Below are 17,570 nucleotides of genomic sequence, written 5' to 3'. Positions count from 1 at the left end.
TATCAAAAGCTTTCTGGAAAGTCTAAAAATAGCACGCTGGCGTGCTTCCGGGAGGGGAGAGGAGGGAAGGCCTCTCCGAGCAGAGTGCCTGGATGCTGAGTTATTATGAGAAAATAAATGAGGAGTCACCGCTCAGCTGAAACGCAGCGCTGCCACGTCGCAGGGGAGCAGAGGCCTGAATCTGTATTTCTGTATACGTGGGAGTGTGTGTGTGCATGTGTGTGACTGTGTGTATTTATGCCTGTATGAGTGAGTGAGTGTGTGAGTGATACGGATAGGCATGGTTAATTGATTAAACGGCTAACCAAAACGGACATTTTACTGAAACAGCTAATCTCATTACCGGCGAACTTTTTTGTATTTCAAATGTATAATATTTAATATTTTAATATTTTTTAAATCCTGCATTATAGGGTTGGAATTAGCTCACCTTTTATACAAAACGTTTCTATATATAGTGTTCTATATTTTGATTGGAGTTGTGGGTAGCCGAGAGCTGTGGGGTCGTAGAATTTCAGAGAAGCCAAATTAACATTGTGGTACCACCGACACGAAAATGCAGCGGAGTAGGCTATGGAAACATTTTGAAGAGGATAATCTGCTAAAAATGTGGTGTAAAATATGTCATCAAACTTGGGTTGCCGAAAACAGATATATAATATAGATATACAGTAATGGGAAACAAAAGCACCATGACAAATCTCTAGATGAAGGAAAACGATTGCGATTCAACCGGAAAAGAGCAAATTGCACAGCTCGTATGATTAGCCTGCTAAGGACATTACATTACATTAATGGCATTTTGGCAGACGCTCTTATCCAGAGCAACGTACAGTTGATTAGACTAAGCAGGAGACAATCCTCCCCTGGAGCAATGCAGGGTTAAGGGCCTTGCTCAAGGGCCAAACGGCTGTGCGGATCTTATTGTGGCTACACTGGGGATCGAGCCCCCGACCTCCCAGTCATTTACCTTAACCACTACGCTACAGGCCGCCTCTTAATTTTGTTAAGCTAAAAAAAGGCTTTCTTGATCCAATTTAATTGTTAGAGCCAGAATATAGGTTGAGGAGACTACATTGAAGGTAGGCTAAAGTTGGTAAGATGATATCTGACCACCTTGCTGTCAGTCACATTGCTTTTTCCACCGACGGCTGACCTACCTTACAATGGTGGCATAGGCTATGCGACTTTAACATGTTCATGAATGGTAAATTAAAACAGCTGTGCTGCAAGCTCACAGCATAGATGATAGGCACATGGCAGAAAACACCGCAGCTCATCTTAGATCTGATTTGAATCTGAAACATCTCTTGTATTTTTATTGCCTTTGAAACGAAAAGCCGCATTAGATGGGAAAATGCCAATGCCAACTGACACCAAGTGTTTGACAAGTTGAGTTTGTCAAGTCAAGTGGTATTGCCAACCTTCTCAAGACAAATAAGGGACCTTGCCATCAAAACAAGTCCAAACAACTGGACACGGTTTAGTGTTTACAGAGTTGAATACCGAAATCAATTGTAAAATGAAAGTCCTTGAACAATAGCAGGCCAGCGTGTATGTGTGTGTTTGTGTTTGGGTGTGCATGTGTACATGTGCACATGTATGAGTAATATATCGCTATTCCACTGAACAGTACCTGCCCAGGACCTATCATGACGTGAGTCACGCCTCCACATAGATCCCACACATGAAATGACCCGGCAGTAAAGCGATAATTACCCACTGTAATACATTGCATTTATATTGAGTCTTATATCAGGGCCTTAAAGCCCTTTATGAGTGCGGGGCTGTGTCACCTCGACATCGATAACCCCGGAATCGCCTGAAAAAGTCATTCAGCCCAGCAAAGGACTGCTCTTAAAGTCCTCGCGCGAATCATCCCTAAGCTGTCGAAGAGATCAGACAACCATTTTGGGGGGGGGGAAGAAATCAATCTTTTCTTTTATGCGGCCTCTTTCATGCTCGGATTTCATTAAAGGGCTGTTACTTATCCTAGAAGGCTAGAATAACAGCCCCGAGTGAATGGTAATCAGTGTGAAATGAGGGGCAGACGTGAATACAATCTGAAACCGATTTGTGCTGCCGCTGAATATAGAGGCATAGTTAATGGGGAATGGGGAGTGGGTGCGGGCACGTGCCCCACACCTTGTGATTGAACATTTCTCTAGCACACTTTTAAAGAAATAATAAATTTAAATACAGTCCCTTTCTAACCTTCAAGGTGCACTAACTCCACCCACATCCTTTGGAAAGGGGTTTTGAGTCACAGTGGTTGACCCCACGCTATTACAATTTTACAAGGAGCTACCACACCAATAAAACGCATGGTAAAGCTGGCACATATTTTATTATGTCCAGTCCATCATGTTCCCTGGGCTTCTATTAATCAGAGAATCACCTTCTTTTTGTACAAAAAAGAGAGGAGAGCAGACAAGGCCGCCCTTCGTTTGCTTCATGGAGAAGGAGCGATGGCAGAGAGGGTCAGCGATAGAGAAGGGCACACAGCTCAGGAGGTGCCGTGGTGGGGATCAAAGCCCCGCCAGCAGGCGGCGGTATACGTACGGCTCCAAATTCAGCCGCCCTGTGGCCTGCACCACACAGCAGGCCCTACAGCAGGGATACTCAATCTTACCCAGACAGTACCTGTGTGGGTGCAGGCTTTGGTTCCGACCGAGGTTCAAGACAACCGATTCTACTAATCAAGGTCCTTAGCAAAGACTCTGGTTGATTAGTAGAATGAGGTGTGGACAGTAACTGCTTGACATTAAAAAAGGCCTGCACCCACACCAACCCTTTCTGGGAAAGATTGAGTATCCCTGCCCTACAGTATCTACCTGCAGTCGGGCCGCAGTATCAGTTACGACAGTGTTCTCTGTTTTCCTGTGCGGAAGTGGGAGGAGAGCCGCTGCTGCCGGTGTGTCCGTCAAGATCGAGTCGCGCATTGCAGTTTTGGTGCGGCTCATTACAGTTTTGGTGCAGCTGATTGCTATTTTGGCGTCCATCTTGTCTGCGATTTGACCCCTCACCTCTCGTCTGCTCTGACCAGCCTACAGAGCAAATCTCAGCCCAGCGTACGGTGGATTGCTCATATCGAGTTGTAAGAGAACTAATCTGCACAGTGTTTCCATAATTTGTGCCAGTACTGTACATGCAAGGTGCATGCATTCACTGCCTTTGTTATCTCCAGGCTAATTTAACATCATCTGCTAGTGCTCAGTATCAAAGAGACCAATCAACAACAAGCCATGTTATTGTTTTGTCTGGAGGGTATATCCTTAGGCAGCCTAAAAATAAAGTTCAAATATGTGGGTCACGCTATCCGCAGAGACAAAATAATAACCAAGGAGAAAGTTGCCTGAAACCACTCTAAAGGAAAACGTTCACTTTAGTTTAAGTAAGCCATGGACGGTTGTAAATTAATGATGGAATTGTGCATTATAATTTATTATTTAATTTGAGGAACAGCATACCGAGTTGTTTTACTGCTGGGAATGAGAGCTTTGGCATTGTTATGATCTTGCCTGGTTTTGTTTTGTTTAATAAAACTTCAAGATACTGTTGTAATTTATTTAGTTACCACATAGCATGTTTAAGCTATTTAGCTACTGATAAGTTGAAACTGGCCCAGTTTTGACCAGGCCCTTCTCCACTGACCTCTCTCATTAACAACGCGATTCTGCCCTGCTGCTCACTGGATGTTTTTAGTTTTTTTTCGCGGCATACTTTCTTGTGCGTGAAAATCCCTGGAGATCATCAGTTTCTGAGATATTGAAACCACCCTGTCTAGCACCAACAATCATTCCACTGTCAAAGTCACTTAGATCACATTTCTTCCCCATTCTGACATTTGGCCTGAAAAACAGCTGAACCTCTTGACCATGTCTGCATGCTTTTATGCATTTAGTTGCTTCCACATGATTCGCTGATTCAATATTTGCATTAATAAGCTGGTGTACAGGTCTACCTAATAAAGTGCTCGGAGAGTGTATATTATGTTTTATTAAAAAAATGGAAAATCAACAGATTTGTTTAAACTTTTAAAATTGGCCCTGTGGAAAAGCTCACCGCTCTTAATGGGAATGAAAACGGGTTGATTGGCTTTGAATGAATCCAGCTGCAAGACACCCACTGATATCTTCATATATAATATATTCATCATAACCCCCTGACATTGATTCTGGACAATTGAGCCCAGGGAGACATAAGGCTGTTATGACAGGGCCTTGAGGGACTTCCACCAGGCACAGCGTAACAAGGTCACCCAGCAAAAGATTGATACATGACACATTTGTGTGACTTTCTTTCAGCGAAATCAGCTTTATACCATGTTTGAAGGAACGTTGTGGGTCTGAGGTTGTGTGTTGTTTTTTTCACTCTTTTGTCCAGGAATGATAGTGACAGCTGTCCATCAAACAGTCAGGCAATTGATTGAATGTGTAAAGCCAAGGGTGTAAGAGAGAAGGGACTTGCACTTAGACCTAAGCAGCGTGATAACTGACAAGTGAAGAGATGCTTTTTTTTTCCCCTACCTTAACGCTTGCGAGTCTTGGCACCCTGCAAAAAATGGCTGTCTTAACAAGCGTTTTTGTCTTGTAATAAGACTTAAGATCTTTTTTTCCCTCTCAAGTTGAAAATATTAGCGTGTTTAAAGTTACCGTTTGCTTGACATGATGTGAAATTTTCAAATCTTGTAATTAGTCAAACCTTCTCATCTCATTGGCAGTTTTTTTGTCTCATTTAGCAAAAAAGTAATAGAAATAAGATTTTAAGTCTAAATAAGACTAAGATACTTGTTATGACTGACTTGTTTTTTTAAGATAATTATGTGTGCAAGAAAAATACTTTTTACAGTTTGAATGACAAATACTACAAAATACAGTACAAACACTGCAAACTGTAATTCAACTTTAACTTGTCCAAACTATTATCATAAAATATTACTATACAACAGCTTTTGTAGCGTGGGCATGATGATAAAATCCTTTTATGCATCTGGAATAGGCTAATAAGAATGCACTTGATCTGTGCATTTGGGCTCAGCATCCTTAATCAGGGCAGAAGCAATTATCGGCCCTAATTATACGCATAAAGACTGAATCCTATACAGTTCAGAACAAATGTTTACCATCCATTTTCATCAGAGACGTTATAGCCTTTAGACCTTAGGACATATTCTCATTGCTTGGATAGTTATTGATTCATTGTGTTTGGAATACATTCAGCTTCTTTTTTTGTCTGTCATGAGAATTATATTTTTAAATTATTTGCCTGTAAAGAGTTCTGTCTCTCAGTACTGTAGCCGAGTTAATTTGGGCTTGAGGGAGCAGCCTAACATGAGTCATAATGGGCTCGCAGTTTCAGTTTGTGCTCGTTAGCTGCACAATGACAGTAGACACTGGCAAAACTAACGGAAAAACTGGGATCGGCCGGAGCTGGGGAATTTTAAACGGAGCTGGGTGGTGCCGGACGTCATTAATAGGTGGAGAGGCTGCTTGTTTTCTTTTTTTTCTCCACGAGATTCATTTTCTTTCTTCTCTCTGCCATTAGCTGACCAGCCTACATCTCCACCTGGGCTTGTTTGAAGAACCATCTTTTAGAGAGGCAGAGGAGGAGGATCTGGCAACGGCGAGCCATGCTGTACGAATGCAGCGAGTTGCCAAAGAGTAGGCCGAGAGATGATTAATGAAATCTCTGTGTGTCTCCGGAAAAAACGCTGCCATCTCCATGCTGCTTTGTAAGGGTGTAATATTTACGGCAGTGTGCAGAATCTGAATCAACTGTTTTATGTGCTGGTATTATGTGCTTTTCTTTAAAGGGGGGGCGGGGGTTGTGAGTGGTGGGAAAAAGCCTGTCACACAAGTTAATTTGTTGCCAGCCAAAGTCAAAGCACAACAAACCGGAAAAAAAACGTTTGGCAGGAATTGTGGGCAGGCGATTTATGGCAGTGACTTTCAAGTCCCAGAGCCATCAGTCTTGCGGAAGGTCAGGGCGGAGGGCTTTGGCCATTTTCGTTGGCTGGTAGGTGGCGGGCACAGGGTGGGAGATCGGGAATCCCCCCGTCGGCACTTGGGACCAGATTCCTAAACCGCCCCCCACCCTTCTGACACCTCACTCCTACCTGTCCCGGCAGTCACGTTCGCCTCCTGTGCCTTTTATGGATGTTCTCCGGTGGCCGTTTAACAGGTGCGTGGAGGGACAGGTCAGTAATCCCCCGCTGCCGGCGCTCAGAGCCGCTTAATCACCGCGGCGACACCCTCCGCGGGGCGGGGAGCGGCTCCCCCGGTGTGAAAGCGCGGGGGAGTCGCAGAAATGGAAAATTGATTTTTCCGAGGCATGGGATGTGACGGGGGTCCGATTGATGATGCCGGGTGGGAAGGGGGAAAAGGGGGGGCACATTGTTGTTGCCGCTTCGCTTCCTGCTTCCAAATCGGTCGCTGGAGCAGGTGGTCCTCCCACTCCCGTATCCGTTCTATTGCCTCTCCTTCTGGTGGAGTCAAACCTCCAGCCTTTCAGCTGCTTAACGGAGAAAAGTCAAGGAGAAACCTTTTGAATTGCAACAAGTGAACGCGCATCGATTTCAAGGAGAGGCGAAGGCTGAGGAACGCTCACAAAGAGAGCAAAGCGACCACGGAACCCGGCGATTTGACTCATACCTGCGCCCTGTAGTGCTTTACCAGGGATTTTCGGCTTTTGTCTCTCAGAAATATCGATAAGTGCTCTTTCTTCTTTCTCGATTATCATTCGCCTTTTGAGCGGCCTTCATATCTTCTGCAGTCTGAAAACGGGACCTCCTGCTTCTGTACTGAACAATGGCCCATTTTTGCATTGAAGCATTTGTTGAAAATTCGGCTGATGGAATTATTATATTGTGAGTTTATATTTGGCCTTGGTCCTCTCTATGTCAGGGTTCTGTGCTGTAAAGTGCTGTAGGCAGCCATAATGCTTGCCTTCCCCTAATGCAGGCCAAATAAAGCCATGGACATAAAATTACTTTCAGAGCTGCAAAATCCCAGTTCAGAAAGTAAAAGTCCTCCCCGGTATTTTGGTCCAATCACATGGATGTGCACAATTCTGCAGCCAGGTGATAGAACAAATTAATGAAATCAGGCTGAGTTCATGGGTGGAAGAAGCACATGGCAGGACTTTTACTTCCTGACCCCTGGAATTTACACCCCTGATTACTTGCAAAGCTCCATCAGTAGTCTGGTCTCATGGTGTCACTTCTTCAGCCTAAGTTCATCTATGTGCAGGGCACAGGTCCCGGCTGGCTCCTCACAAGATTTCCTGACAGACAACAGTCACGTACAACCCCACCCCCGAAAGGAATAAAAACTGGACAGTAGAAAATGGACCGCAAAAGGTCAGCTTTACCAAAAAAACTGTCACTTTTGAAGTTAAATCCTCAGCCATGTTATAAACCTGGTCTCGTGCCCTTCATGGGGATTGGTTGACCCTGACCTGCGTGACACCAGGTTGCCATGGGTGTAAATCTCCAGAGAGTGAATGAGAGTGAAATCATGTGACATTTGCAGCTCAACAGAATCACTCCAAAAAGCAAAAAATAAGTCAAAGTCAGCGAGTATTTTAGTCTTTCGACATAAAATCTTATTCTCATGACTTTTTTTCTAAATGAGACAAAAATATTGCCAAAGAGGTGAGACAGTTCAAGATTTGCCAACGGGGTAAGAAAATTTCAGTAACTCAAAATAAGCTAATATTTTCTACTTTGGGTGAACAAATAAGACATTACAAGACAAACACAGTTGTTAAGACATTTTTCGTAGTGTACTTTGGAGTGCTCCCCCTCCCCATATGCTTTCGCCTGCGATGCGGATTGATAATCCTACACTGCAGATGGTACTGTGTTGCTCATCAAAAATGCATGTGATTCATCCAACAACTTGTGACCTCTGTTAGGACTTGTAAAGCATTGCTCAGTAATGCCTTTGGTACAGTAGGTGGCGACGCCAGTGTGCTGCACGGGTTGACCACGGTGGGTTGGGGGGCAGTGTGGAGGGTTTTCAAAGATAATCTTTTTTGGGGAAAGTGGTTAGACAAACCACTGAGAGACCATCATTGGCTGAATGGCTGAGATAATATCCACAGTATTCTGGTCACAAAACTGGCCTCTACCATTACTGTATTTGCACCAGATCTAACACTTTCCATTTAGGTCAAAGTTTTACAGTTTTGTCACATTCGACCCCAACACCTTACTTTAATGTGGGATTTCTGGGTCAGTTTTTCATCAAAGTCTGTTCATATGCCGTACCAACCAGTTTTGTGGAGTGGCTAGAGATTTTGTTAATTCACGGGCATGACTTTGATAATAACCTGTTGTACATGAACAAATGCAAATGTAGGCTTTCCATGGTAAAGCGACAGGCTGCTTATTCAGTCATTTGCATTTATTAATTTATTTATCATTTATGCAGCTTTTGGTGTGATACTGTGGAGTAGGTTGAGTGGTCCTGTAATAGTAATGCATAGTTTACCATTTGTTAATTCCAGATGAACGTTGATAAGAACAGTTGTCCTTATTCTCAGGCTAGTTTTTAGACCATTCGAAAGAGAGGATTTCCACATCGCTGTAGGAATGTGGCAGATGTTGGCAAATTCAACATTTACCTTTCTTTAATGAGGCTTCAAATATAGTGGAAGAGGAAATTGTTGAAGAGAAACTCCCATGAGTACAAAACATGTTTATGTAGTCAGAGTAGAAACAATCTGGTCTCTTGTACACTAGGGACAGATGAGAGATGCCACATTTCTGTGAACATTCAGCCATGTGTGTGTGCACTGTGTGCAGAAAAAAACTGAACTCGCTAAAATTGGCCCATTAACAAAGTCTGCGCCCCCCACACTCCTAACAGCTCAAGTTTAGGTTTGCACGTTGCATAAGGGAGAAGGGAATGAAACGGACGGAAGGCATTTCGGTCCCAAAAAAAGGTGCTTTTCGTTCTTCTGTCGTGTTTTCTGAATGCCTGTATTTTTCTCGACGAGTCAGCTGTGGAGGAACGTGCTGCCCCTCCCCCTCTCCTCTCTCGGAGAAGCGAGCGGTAATAATGTGCGACAGGGTAATGTCTGGTCTACACGGTGGCATGGGCTCCGCTCTGGAGCTGCCTGGGGGAAGTTTGGCCGTCAGCTGGGAGGCCAGAGAGACTCTGGGGCAGATGGGCTGACAGGGGTGGAATGAGACACAGCGTAGAACTCAGTCATTATGGAAGTGAGCCTCTTCTCTTTCAGGATACAATTCAAATTCAAATGAGCTATTTTGTGTCGCTAAGCAGTATATATATACTTGACATTAACACTCCTGAACACACTCTCCCTATCTCTCTTTCATCCTTTTCTTTTTTAGCCTCCTCTTTTCATCACCTGGCTTTCTCTCCTGTTCCCTCGAACCTTTCCCAATCACGCTCTTTCGCTCCCTCAACCTCTCTCGTTCAATCTGACCCCTTTTCTCCCTATTATCTCTCTCCCTCGCACCTGTCTTTCTCTCTTTTCCCTCCTCTCACTTCTTCCCTCCGAATATAGAAACACAGAAATAGCCAGTGTTTGTTCAGCTGATGAGCAGGGTAATTGTTCTCGTGTTATTCTCTCTCTCACCTCACAGTATAAACTGGCCACCTGGTTCAACTCCTATGGCTGGATGGAATAGGAGTGTTATCACGCTCATTGTCTAATTTAAAAATTAAATTACCAGCATTTCTTCTCAAAGACCCTTTCTTAAGCAAATCTGGAGAATGTCTCAATTAAGTGAGCTTAATTAGCAATTCAGTGAATTGTTCTAGGCTTATGAAGACCGATTAAATTAAATTAATCTAAATAAATTAAACCCTTAATCTGCGTGTCTAAATTTTTAAAGACGGACCTGAACCAATGAATATAAATAAGCTGAAGAAATAGCCTACCCTTTACTTAAATCTTTCTGTCTGTATAACACACTCGCATAAGACTTAGTGGGTCGTAGTTATCACAAGCTGTCAACTGCAGATCAGTATTTAATTAAGAAATCGATCATGCTGGAGAAAGCTCAGCCGCGGAAAAGAACACATCCACCACAGGGTCCCAGATGAGAAGTAATGCTGAGGTGTTAGAATCGTATGGGAATCTGGTTAATTCTCAGGTGTCTGAATTGCATGGGAATCTGGGTAATTCTCAGGTGTCTGAATTGCATGGGAATCTGGGTAATTCTCAGGTGTCTGAATTGCATGGGACTCTGGGTAATTCTCAGGTGTCTGAATTGCATGGGACTCTGGGTAATTCTCAGGTGTCTGAATGAAATGGGGATCTGGGTAATTCTCAGGTGTCTGAATCTCATGGGGATCTGGTTAATTCTCAGGTGTCTGAATCACATGGGGATCTGGTTAATTCTCAGGTGTCTGAATTGCATGGGACTCTGGGTAATTCTCAGGTGTCTGAATCACATGGGGTTCTGGGTAATTCTCAGGTGTCTGAATCACATGGGGATCTGGTTAATTCTCAGGTGTCTGAATCGAATGGGAATCTGGGTAATTCCTGGGTCATTTATACTGCACATCAGGCTTTCCGAAAATTGTGTGATGCAATCATGTCAACGTGGAACTCAAAGGAATGTTTTCAACATCTTGTGCAATCCGTGCCACGAAGAATTTGAGAGCAAAGGGAGGCCTATCCAGTGTTAGTATCAGTAGTTCCTAATCAAGCGCTCAGTGAGTGTACATGTTCCTTTTTAGGATTTGAAAAACAAGAAACAAGAGCTACTGTAAATGTTTTTCCTCTTGCTATATTTGTAGGTACGCTTGGCACATTCATTACCCCATCCCATGTATTCATTAATCAACCCGATCTTGCTCTGAAACTCAGTAGCACAGATTTCATGGTTCATTTGAAGTTCATTTGGGGAGGATGGAGGGTTTTAAATGGGCTGTAATTTCCCCAGGATGGGCTGTTTGTCATTTCCACGCTAAGCTTCTCAATGAGGTGAACCCGCATGTCCCTGTATAGGCTGTGAGCCCATGGTAATGTTCCCTCACTCAAGCTATACATCCCCCAGTCTTCTTTGCAACAAATCCATCTCTCTTTCTCACTCACTCTCTCTCACTTTCCCTTCTCTTTATTCATCTCTAATCCCAGCGATTCTCTCTCTTTCTCTATCCCCCATTTACATTTTAGTGCTCTCTTTTTCAAATATGAGTTTTCTGGAGAGTGGCCTCTCCTGTTTAATGGCCAATTAAACCGCCAGGTCCAATGCTGTGAGCGTCTGATGTCTGAAACAGCAACTGTGGCATCACCTCCACACTTGGTTTGTCTTAATAAGTTCCTAGATGTGGATCTGCTGGTCGTAATTTCACTCGTTTGCGAGATTTCGCCTACAAAGGCAGACCTGGGCTGTGTTGAGGCCCGAGCTGTGGGAATGGGTATGAGCGCAGGTCTGCTCATTACTCAGGGCAACAGCCAATCACAAGTTTTCAATAATATCATTTTGAAATTCAAATGGATTCTAAATTCTGATGGAAAGGAAACTGATTTATTCCGGAGGAAAAGATTTAGAGAGCCAACGGTATATCCTGTATGTATGGCTTAATGTTTTTGTTTTTAGTTTTTCTAAATTTGAATGCCCAATTGTTTTTATTAGTCTGTCCTGTTGCCATTGGTGTTGGGTAATTGTGCCCTGTTCTGTAGGATGTCTGGTCACTGTTGATACTGGTGCCATCAGGATTCAGATCTGTATGCTGGAGCACATCGTACAAAAAATAAGTGCTCACACTTTACCTAAGTGTATTGTCTTGAAGCATTCATGAAGCATTTATAATGTCTACATTAACAAGTCATAGCATCTGTGTAAATCATTCATAAGCAAATTCGGTGTTTTATGCAGGTCAGGATTATTATTGTACAGTCGCTAGTTATGTAAAATTCTCAAACAGCGCCTGACGCATGATGTCTCTTAACATAAGGTCAAACCGACAACAAAAGTTTCTGCACAGTTCCTACAAAGTTCCCATCAATGATTTATGGAGTTACGTGTTGACGGTAGGTGCTGTCACATATTTCCAAACATATTACACACTGTCTGTATGAAGCTGGACAATATAAACCAACCAAAATGCAGCGTTTTTTAATTGTGCTTAACTGAAGCCTGCTGTTGTTTGTGGTTGAGTTTGGAAAGCCCCTCCACAGTGAGCAAACCCCAGAATCCAGACGCTCTCAATATAACTCTGGTTTTACCCAGATATAGCCTGGCTATGTCCTAGTTGCCTAAAAGAACTTTCAGTTTTCAACCAAATTTCGCTGGGTTTTAAGCAGAATGCTTTGATGGCATTTTTCTGCTTGTTGTTGGATGTCCTTTCACAGGCACGTGATGTCGTATACAGTTACAAAACGCATACACTCACCGAGCACTTTATTATTATTTATTAGACTTATTTTTTAGACTTCTAGTGCTGTAGCCTATCCACTTAGAGTTATGATGCATTGTGTGTTCAGAGATGCTCTTCTGCATACCACTGTTGTAATGTGTGGTTATTTGCGTTGCTGTCACCTTTCTGTCAGCTTTGACCAGTCTGGCCCTTCTCCTCTGACGTCTCTCATAACAAGGAATTTCTGTCTGAAGAACTGCTGCTCATTGGATTTTTTGCACCATTCTTTGCAAACTTTAGAGACCAGTGTGCATGAAAATCCCAGGAGATTGTGGGGGAAAATTCACAGAACAATAGATCTCCCTCCTAAAAGCCAAGTCAAAATCAGACTCAACCTTGATGAGCAGGCTGGTTCCTCCAAAACTCTCGATGTATGCTAAAAGCGTATCAATATATCCAGATGAAAGTATGATATGTAACTTGTACAGTTTCAAACTGATTAATTGCTGATTGTTATCAAATCAAATGAACCTAGAACATTAATTATAGCTGAGCTTATGAAAACGCAAGAAACCACAGTGAAAACTGTTGAAATGAGAGCAAAGAATGCAAAGAATGCAATGTACATTTACTGACTTAGAAGAGAATATTAATCAAATGTTTAGTATGTCTGTATATTAGAAAAAAATATTAGAAGAGAATATTAATCAAATGTTTAGTATGTCTGTATATTTTCAATGATTACTGCTGCTTAGTTCGTTTTAGAAAAGTGACCCATATGTAGAAAAATACAGAGTGACGTGTATGTTCGGAAAAAAACATGGATGACGTGTGTGTTAGAGGCAGTTTGCGAGGGCGGGGGCGCCCTGAACTTTATAGAGATTTGGCAGAGCATGACTGAACTTTGTACACAGTTGGCAGAGCATGAGGACTTTGGTCCGGCTTGTGCTAAATAAAGTCAGATTTTCCTGAAGAGCTTGCTGCCGTGGTGTCTTTTCCCTCGTGAAGATGTTTTTCGACGAATTGGAGATTTGGACTCTGTCGTTTCCTAGACACGACAAGATCAGCAGTTTCTGAGATACTCAAATCACCCTGTCTGCCACCAACAATCATTCCATGGTCAAATTCACTTTGATCACATTTTTTCCCCATTCTGATGGTTGATGTGAACATCAACTGAAGCTCCTGACCTGTATCTACATGACTGTATGCATTACACTGCTGTCACACAATTGGCTGATTACATAATTGCATGAATAAGTAGGTGTAATAAAGTGAAAATGTTCCTTATAAAGTGATTGGTGAGTGTAGCTAGCACACTACATTATCATAATATCACCAATATTTTACAACATTTCTTTGATTTGCTTCTGTGTTCTCTTATCTGTAATGTTGGAATGAATTAGAAACCCGACACCCAAGTTCTACTCATATGTTTCCTTGAGATAGTGCCTTATGAATGTCTCATCCAAAAGTCTTTTTTTGTTTAAAATGACTTGAGCCAATGATGTTTCCATCCGCTTCCCCTGCTTAAATAAACCATGTGCCAGCTCCTGCTGCTGCACAGAGATCCTATTAAAGTCTTGACATGTTTTCCAATATCTTTGGTGGCATGATAAAGCATTAGGCACTTGACTAAGGAAAAGAAAGCAAGGCATATTCAGGAGCGTTTGACAGACTAAGGTGTTTGGGGTGTGGAGTAAACACAAACAGCCTGTTTTTTTTTTGTTCTGCGAAGCTCACTTTTGTTTTCCTTTTTGTAGGTGACTTGAGTTCTCAGCAAACTTTTCTGCTGATAATTGCAATTTTGCAAAGAGAAGTTTTGCACATTCGTGATTGGGAGTGCTCTCCAGTGTTGTTTCTTTTCCATTTCTTTTTTCTGTTCTTCTTTTCTTCTTTGACTTTGACACTGAGGACTGGTGAAAAGCTTAGTTGTTTACAATACAGAGAACTATCCTTTAAATATTTTGCCAAAAATGCCCTGGCTTCCTATCAGATCCATATGTGGACACTGAAATAGTTTCAAGCGGTCTGGCAGTTGGAGGATTGCTGGTTCGATCCTGCCCTGGGTATGTCGAAGTGACCCTGAGCTAGACCCCTAAACCCAAAATGCTCCTGACTGGTTGGTTACCGAGCTGGTTGGTGCCTTGCATGGCTGCCAATTGCCATTGGTGTGTGAGTGTGTGTATGAATGGATGGATGATTGAGGAGCATATATAAATGCCAACTGTTTACCATTTACCATCTCCTCATTAACAAGCAAGGCCTTCTATCACCAGAGTGTGATATATCTGTGACCAGCAGGGGTGCCGCTCTTATTTCTCATACGCCCATATACTCTAGGGGGCTCAGAGCAATTAAGTCTGGCAAATTTTCCTTGACAGAGAATGTTGACTTTGAAAGAGCACTCTGGCAAAACTGAGGGTGGCGGTGAACTAATGCTCCTGTTCCCCAGGAGTACCCCTCCACACACTCTGAGGCAGCGCCGGCTGAAACTACAGTAATTGCTTTGATCTCGGCAGAGCTAACCAACCCTGCCCTCCGGGGGGCTCCTGTGTCTGCTAGCTTTTCTTTCGCACAAGTAATGCAAATCGCCCGATGCCAGGGATAATCATCCTCCCTCCACTGCTCCGAGAAGGCCACTGCTTTATTTGCGGCAGGGCAAATTGGTAGAATTTGGTTTACTGTAGTCATTGGAGATTAGAGATCTCCTGAGCCGGTCCACCTCAATGAGCAGAGCTATTATATCCGATTGAGGACTCACCGCTTTGGACCGATATCATTGTATTTTGTTGTAGGAAAAAGGTGTTTAGATTGGGTTGTGTAAACTTTATTGACAGAACATGGGAGGGTTATATCCAAGACACTTCATATATCACAACCTCACTGAAATGGTGGAGCCTTTTTTATGTTTTTTTATGTTTTTGGTGGCTAAAGTGTGTTTTTTTTGTTTTGGCATCGGTACAGAAACTTGTTCGTGTTAGAATAGTCCTCCTGAGAATATTTTTTTCAAGTGATGCCAAAAATATTTTGCGGTGAAAATTTTCGCTAAAATATTTTTTCTTTTTTATTGAATCTTCCTTTCAGCATAACATAATACAGACTTCTTGAGATTTAACCCAGAGACTCATGTGCCCTACAGGGGGAAGAATACTGTTTGGTCTTTGGAGGATATAAGAGTGTCTTACAACCTGCTCCAGGTCAGGCTAATCTGAAGTTTCACAAGTCTTAAGTAATATTAAGTAAACCCTTTGTTGTAGGAAATTGATAGGTTAATTTACAGCTTTAAAGTATACTTTTTAACATAAAACTTTTGGTTCAGCATCAAGTATTTGTCTCTGGATCTAGGACATGACCCTTTGGGTCCTAAAACAATCTTAATTCCTCCACCAGCATGATTTATGGTAGAAATAACCTTTTTTCTTATTCATAAAATGGGTTTTATCTGTGTGGACTGTGCCCAGAGGTGCATATTAATCTTTCCCAGGGTACATTTGGGCACATTTCATCACACTTAAACTACAGCTAGAAGAGTTAAGAACATGGCTAAGGTGTTTCGTAACTTATAATAACCGAATATGTTTTTCCCTCCTCTCCTGTCCATTAACCCCTGAAAGGGTACCTTTACCCAAAATGAGCATATGCCTAGATCTGTTCAATATATCATAAAAATAACTCGTATATAAATAACGACTTGACGTCACACCTTTGTCAAGTATTTAGCAATATGTCTGCACCCTTTATGTCTCACCAGTGCAACTTTTTTCAGGGCGCAATTTTCAATCACTATTCAATCACTAACAGGATATACCGTTTGAAAGCATTAAAACTCACTGTTCTGTCTGTATAAAGATGCCATTGCTTTAGCAACAACAGTTCCTTATTTTGTTACAGGTGGGCGGTAAAACAAGCATTTCACATTAGCATGCAAAATGATGGAATGCGTTTGACTTGTTGATGGGGGTTTGGTATTTGACAAAAACTTCAGTCAATGAACCTCAATGAATATATTAGTATACAAGATGGTATTGTGATTATGGTACTTCTTTTTTGTAATCTTCTCGACCTGTTGCTGTCTGAGGATAGCTGCAATGAGGGGAAGTCTTTTGGGACAGAGAGGTAGGGGAGGGTGACAGGCAGGGGGGGAAGTGCAAACACTTTTTTTCAGGATAAAAAGTGTTGTGTAGTTTATTAAGCAAAATGCAGTATTTTAAGCTTCCATAATATCATTTAGTTTCCATGTGTCCTTTCGGAGTCTCAAAATGTCCTTTTTGGAAAATTGACTTGACATTGATAAAAAAAAACAATGTAAAAAAAAAAAAAACATTGCATTAATGGCATTTGGCAGACGCTCTTATCCAGAGCGAAGTACAACAAAGTGCAAAGTGCATACCCATAACCAGGGATAAGTGCGCTGAAAGACCCTAGAGGGTAGTACAATTTAAACTGCTACCTGCACAAGAAAGATAAGAACCAGGGCGGCTATTTGATCATTGTTTTTTTCGTTTTTTGTTTTTTTTATCGTAATACCGCAGCACGCAAATGTATGAACATTTACGCTTACCTAGCCAAACAAAATATCCTTATACACAAGTAAATATCGCAGGTAAAGACAACAATTAAGGTTTACAGGGAGGTAGGGAGGGACAGGGAGAGGTGCGGCTTGAAGAGGTGTGTCTTCAGTCTGCGCTTGAAGATGGCAAGAGATTCTGCTTTTCTGACCTCCACTGGGAGGCTTGGGTCCATTGCATTTCTAAGATAACCAGCCACAGCTACAATAATATGTATCCGATCAAAAACAGAAAATATTTTCAGTGAGAAAAATATAAATGGTGATGGACCATTATTTGACACCTGCCTGATGTTGGTAATATTATGAATACAGCTAAGATCAGCTTTTAAATTTAAAGATAAAACCAAGAACTGAAAGCAAGGCGGTGTAGCTAGCACAGGTCTCTACTCGTGTAGCACGTAACTCAGCCAATTCATAATGGCTAAACAAAATAAATAATAAATATTTAAACATGAAATGAATGACTTATCAGTAGGTCGCACGTTAGATGTTTAACGCGGACATAGTGCTGAAAACGGTTTGTGCAGAGATGTGGCCAGTAGGGTCAAGCTGAGACTGGGCTTTGTCGATGGCAGGGATGCTTAGTCTCACCCAGAAAGGGCCGGTGTGGGTGCAGGCCTTTGTTCCAACCAATCAGTTGGAACAGTCTGCCA

General features: G+C 42.3%; 1 protein-coding gene across 2 annotated transcripts in view; it reads left to right on the top strand.

Moving 5' to 3' along the window:
* Nucleotides 1-17,570, top strand: part of kcnip2 (Kv channel interacting protein 2) — a 139,325-nt gene that overhangs the window by 23,867 nt on the left and 97,888 nt on the right. The window contains exon 1 of one of the 2 annotated variants that reach the window (XM_061231157.1): nt 5,583-5,663. The exons of the other annotated variant lie outside the window; for it this stretch is intronic. Coding sequence (XP_061087141.1) covers nt 5,633-5,663 — 31 coding nt within the window. The 5' untranslated portion in view covers nt 5,583-5,632. Of the gene's footprint in view, nt 1-5,582; nt 5,664-17,570 lie in introns of those variants that run through there. 2 annotated transcript variants of the gene reach the window in all.

Source organism: Conger conger, chromosome 2 (genome assembly GCF_963514075.1).
Source record: "Conger conger chromosome 2, fConCon1.1, whole genome shotgun sequence".
NCBI lineage: Eukaryota > Metazoa > Chordata > Actinopteri > Anguilliformes > Congridae > Conger > Conger conger.
Note: the sequence above shows the minus strand (reverse complement) of the source record. Positions and strands in the feature narration are given on the sequence as shown.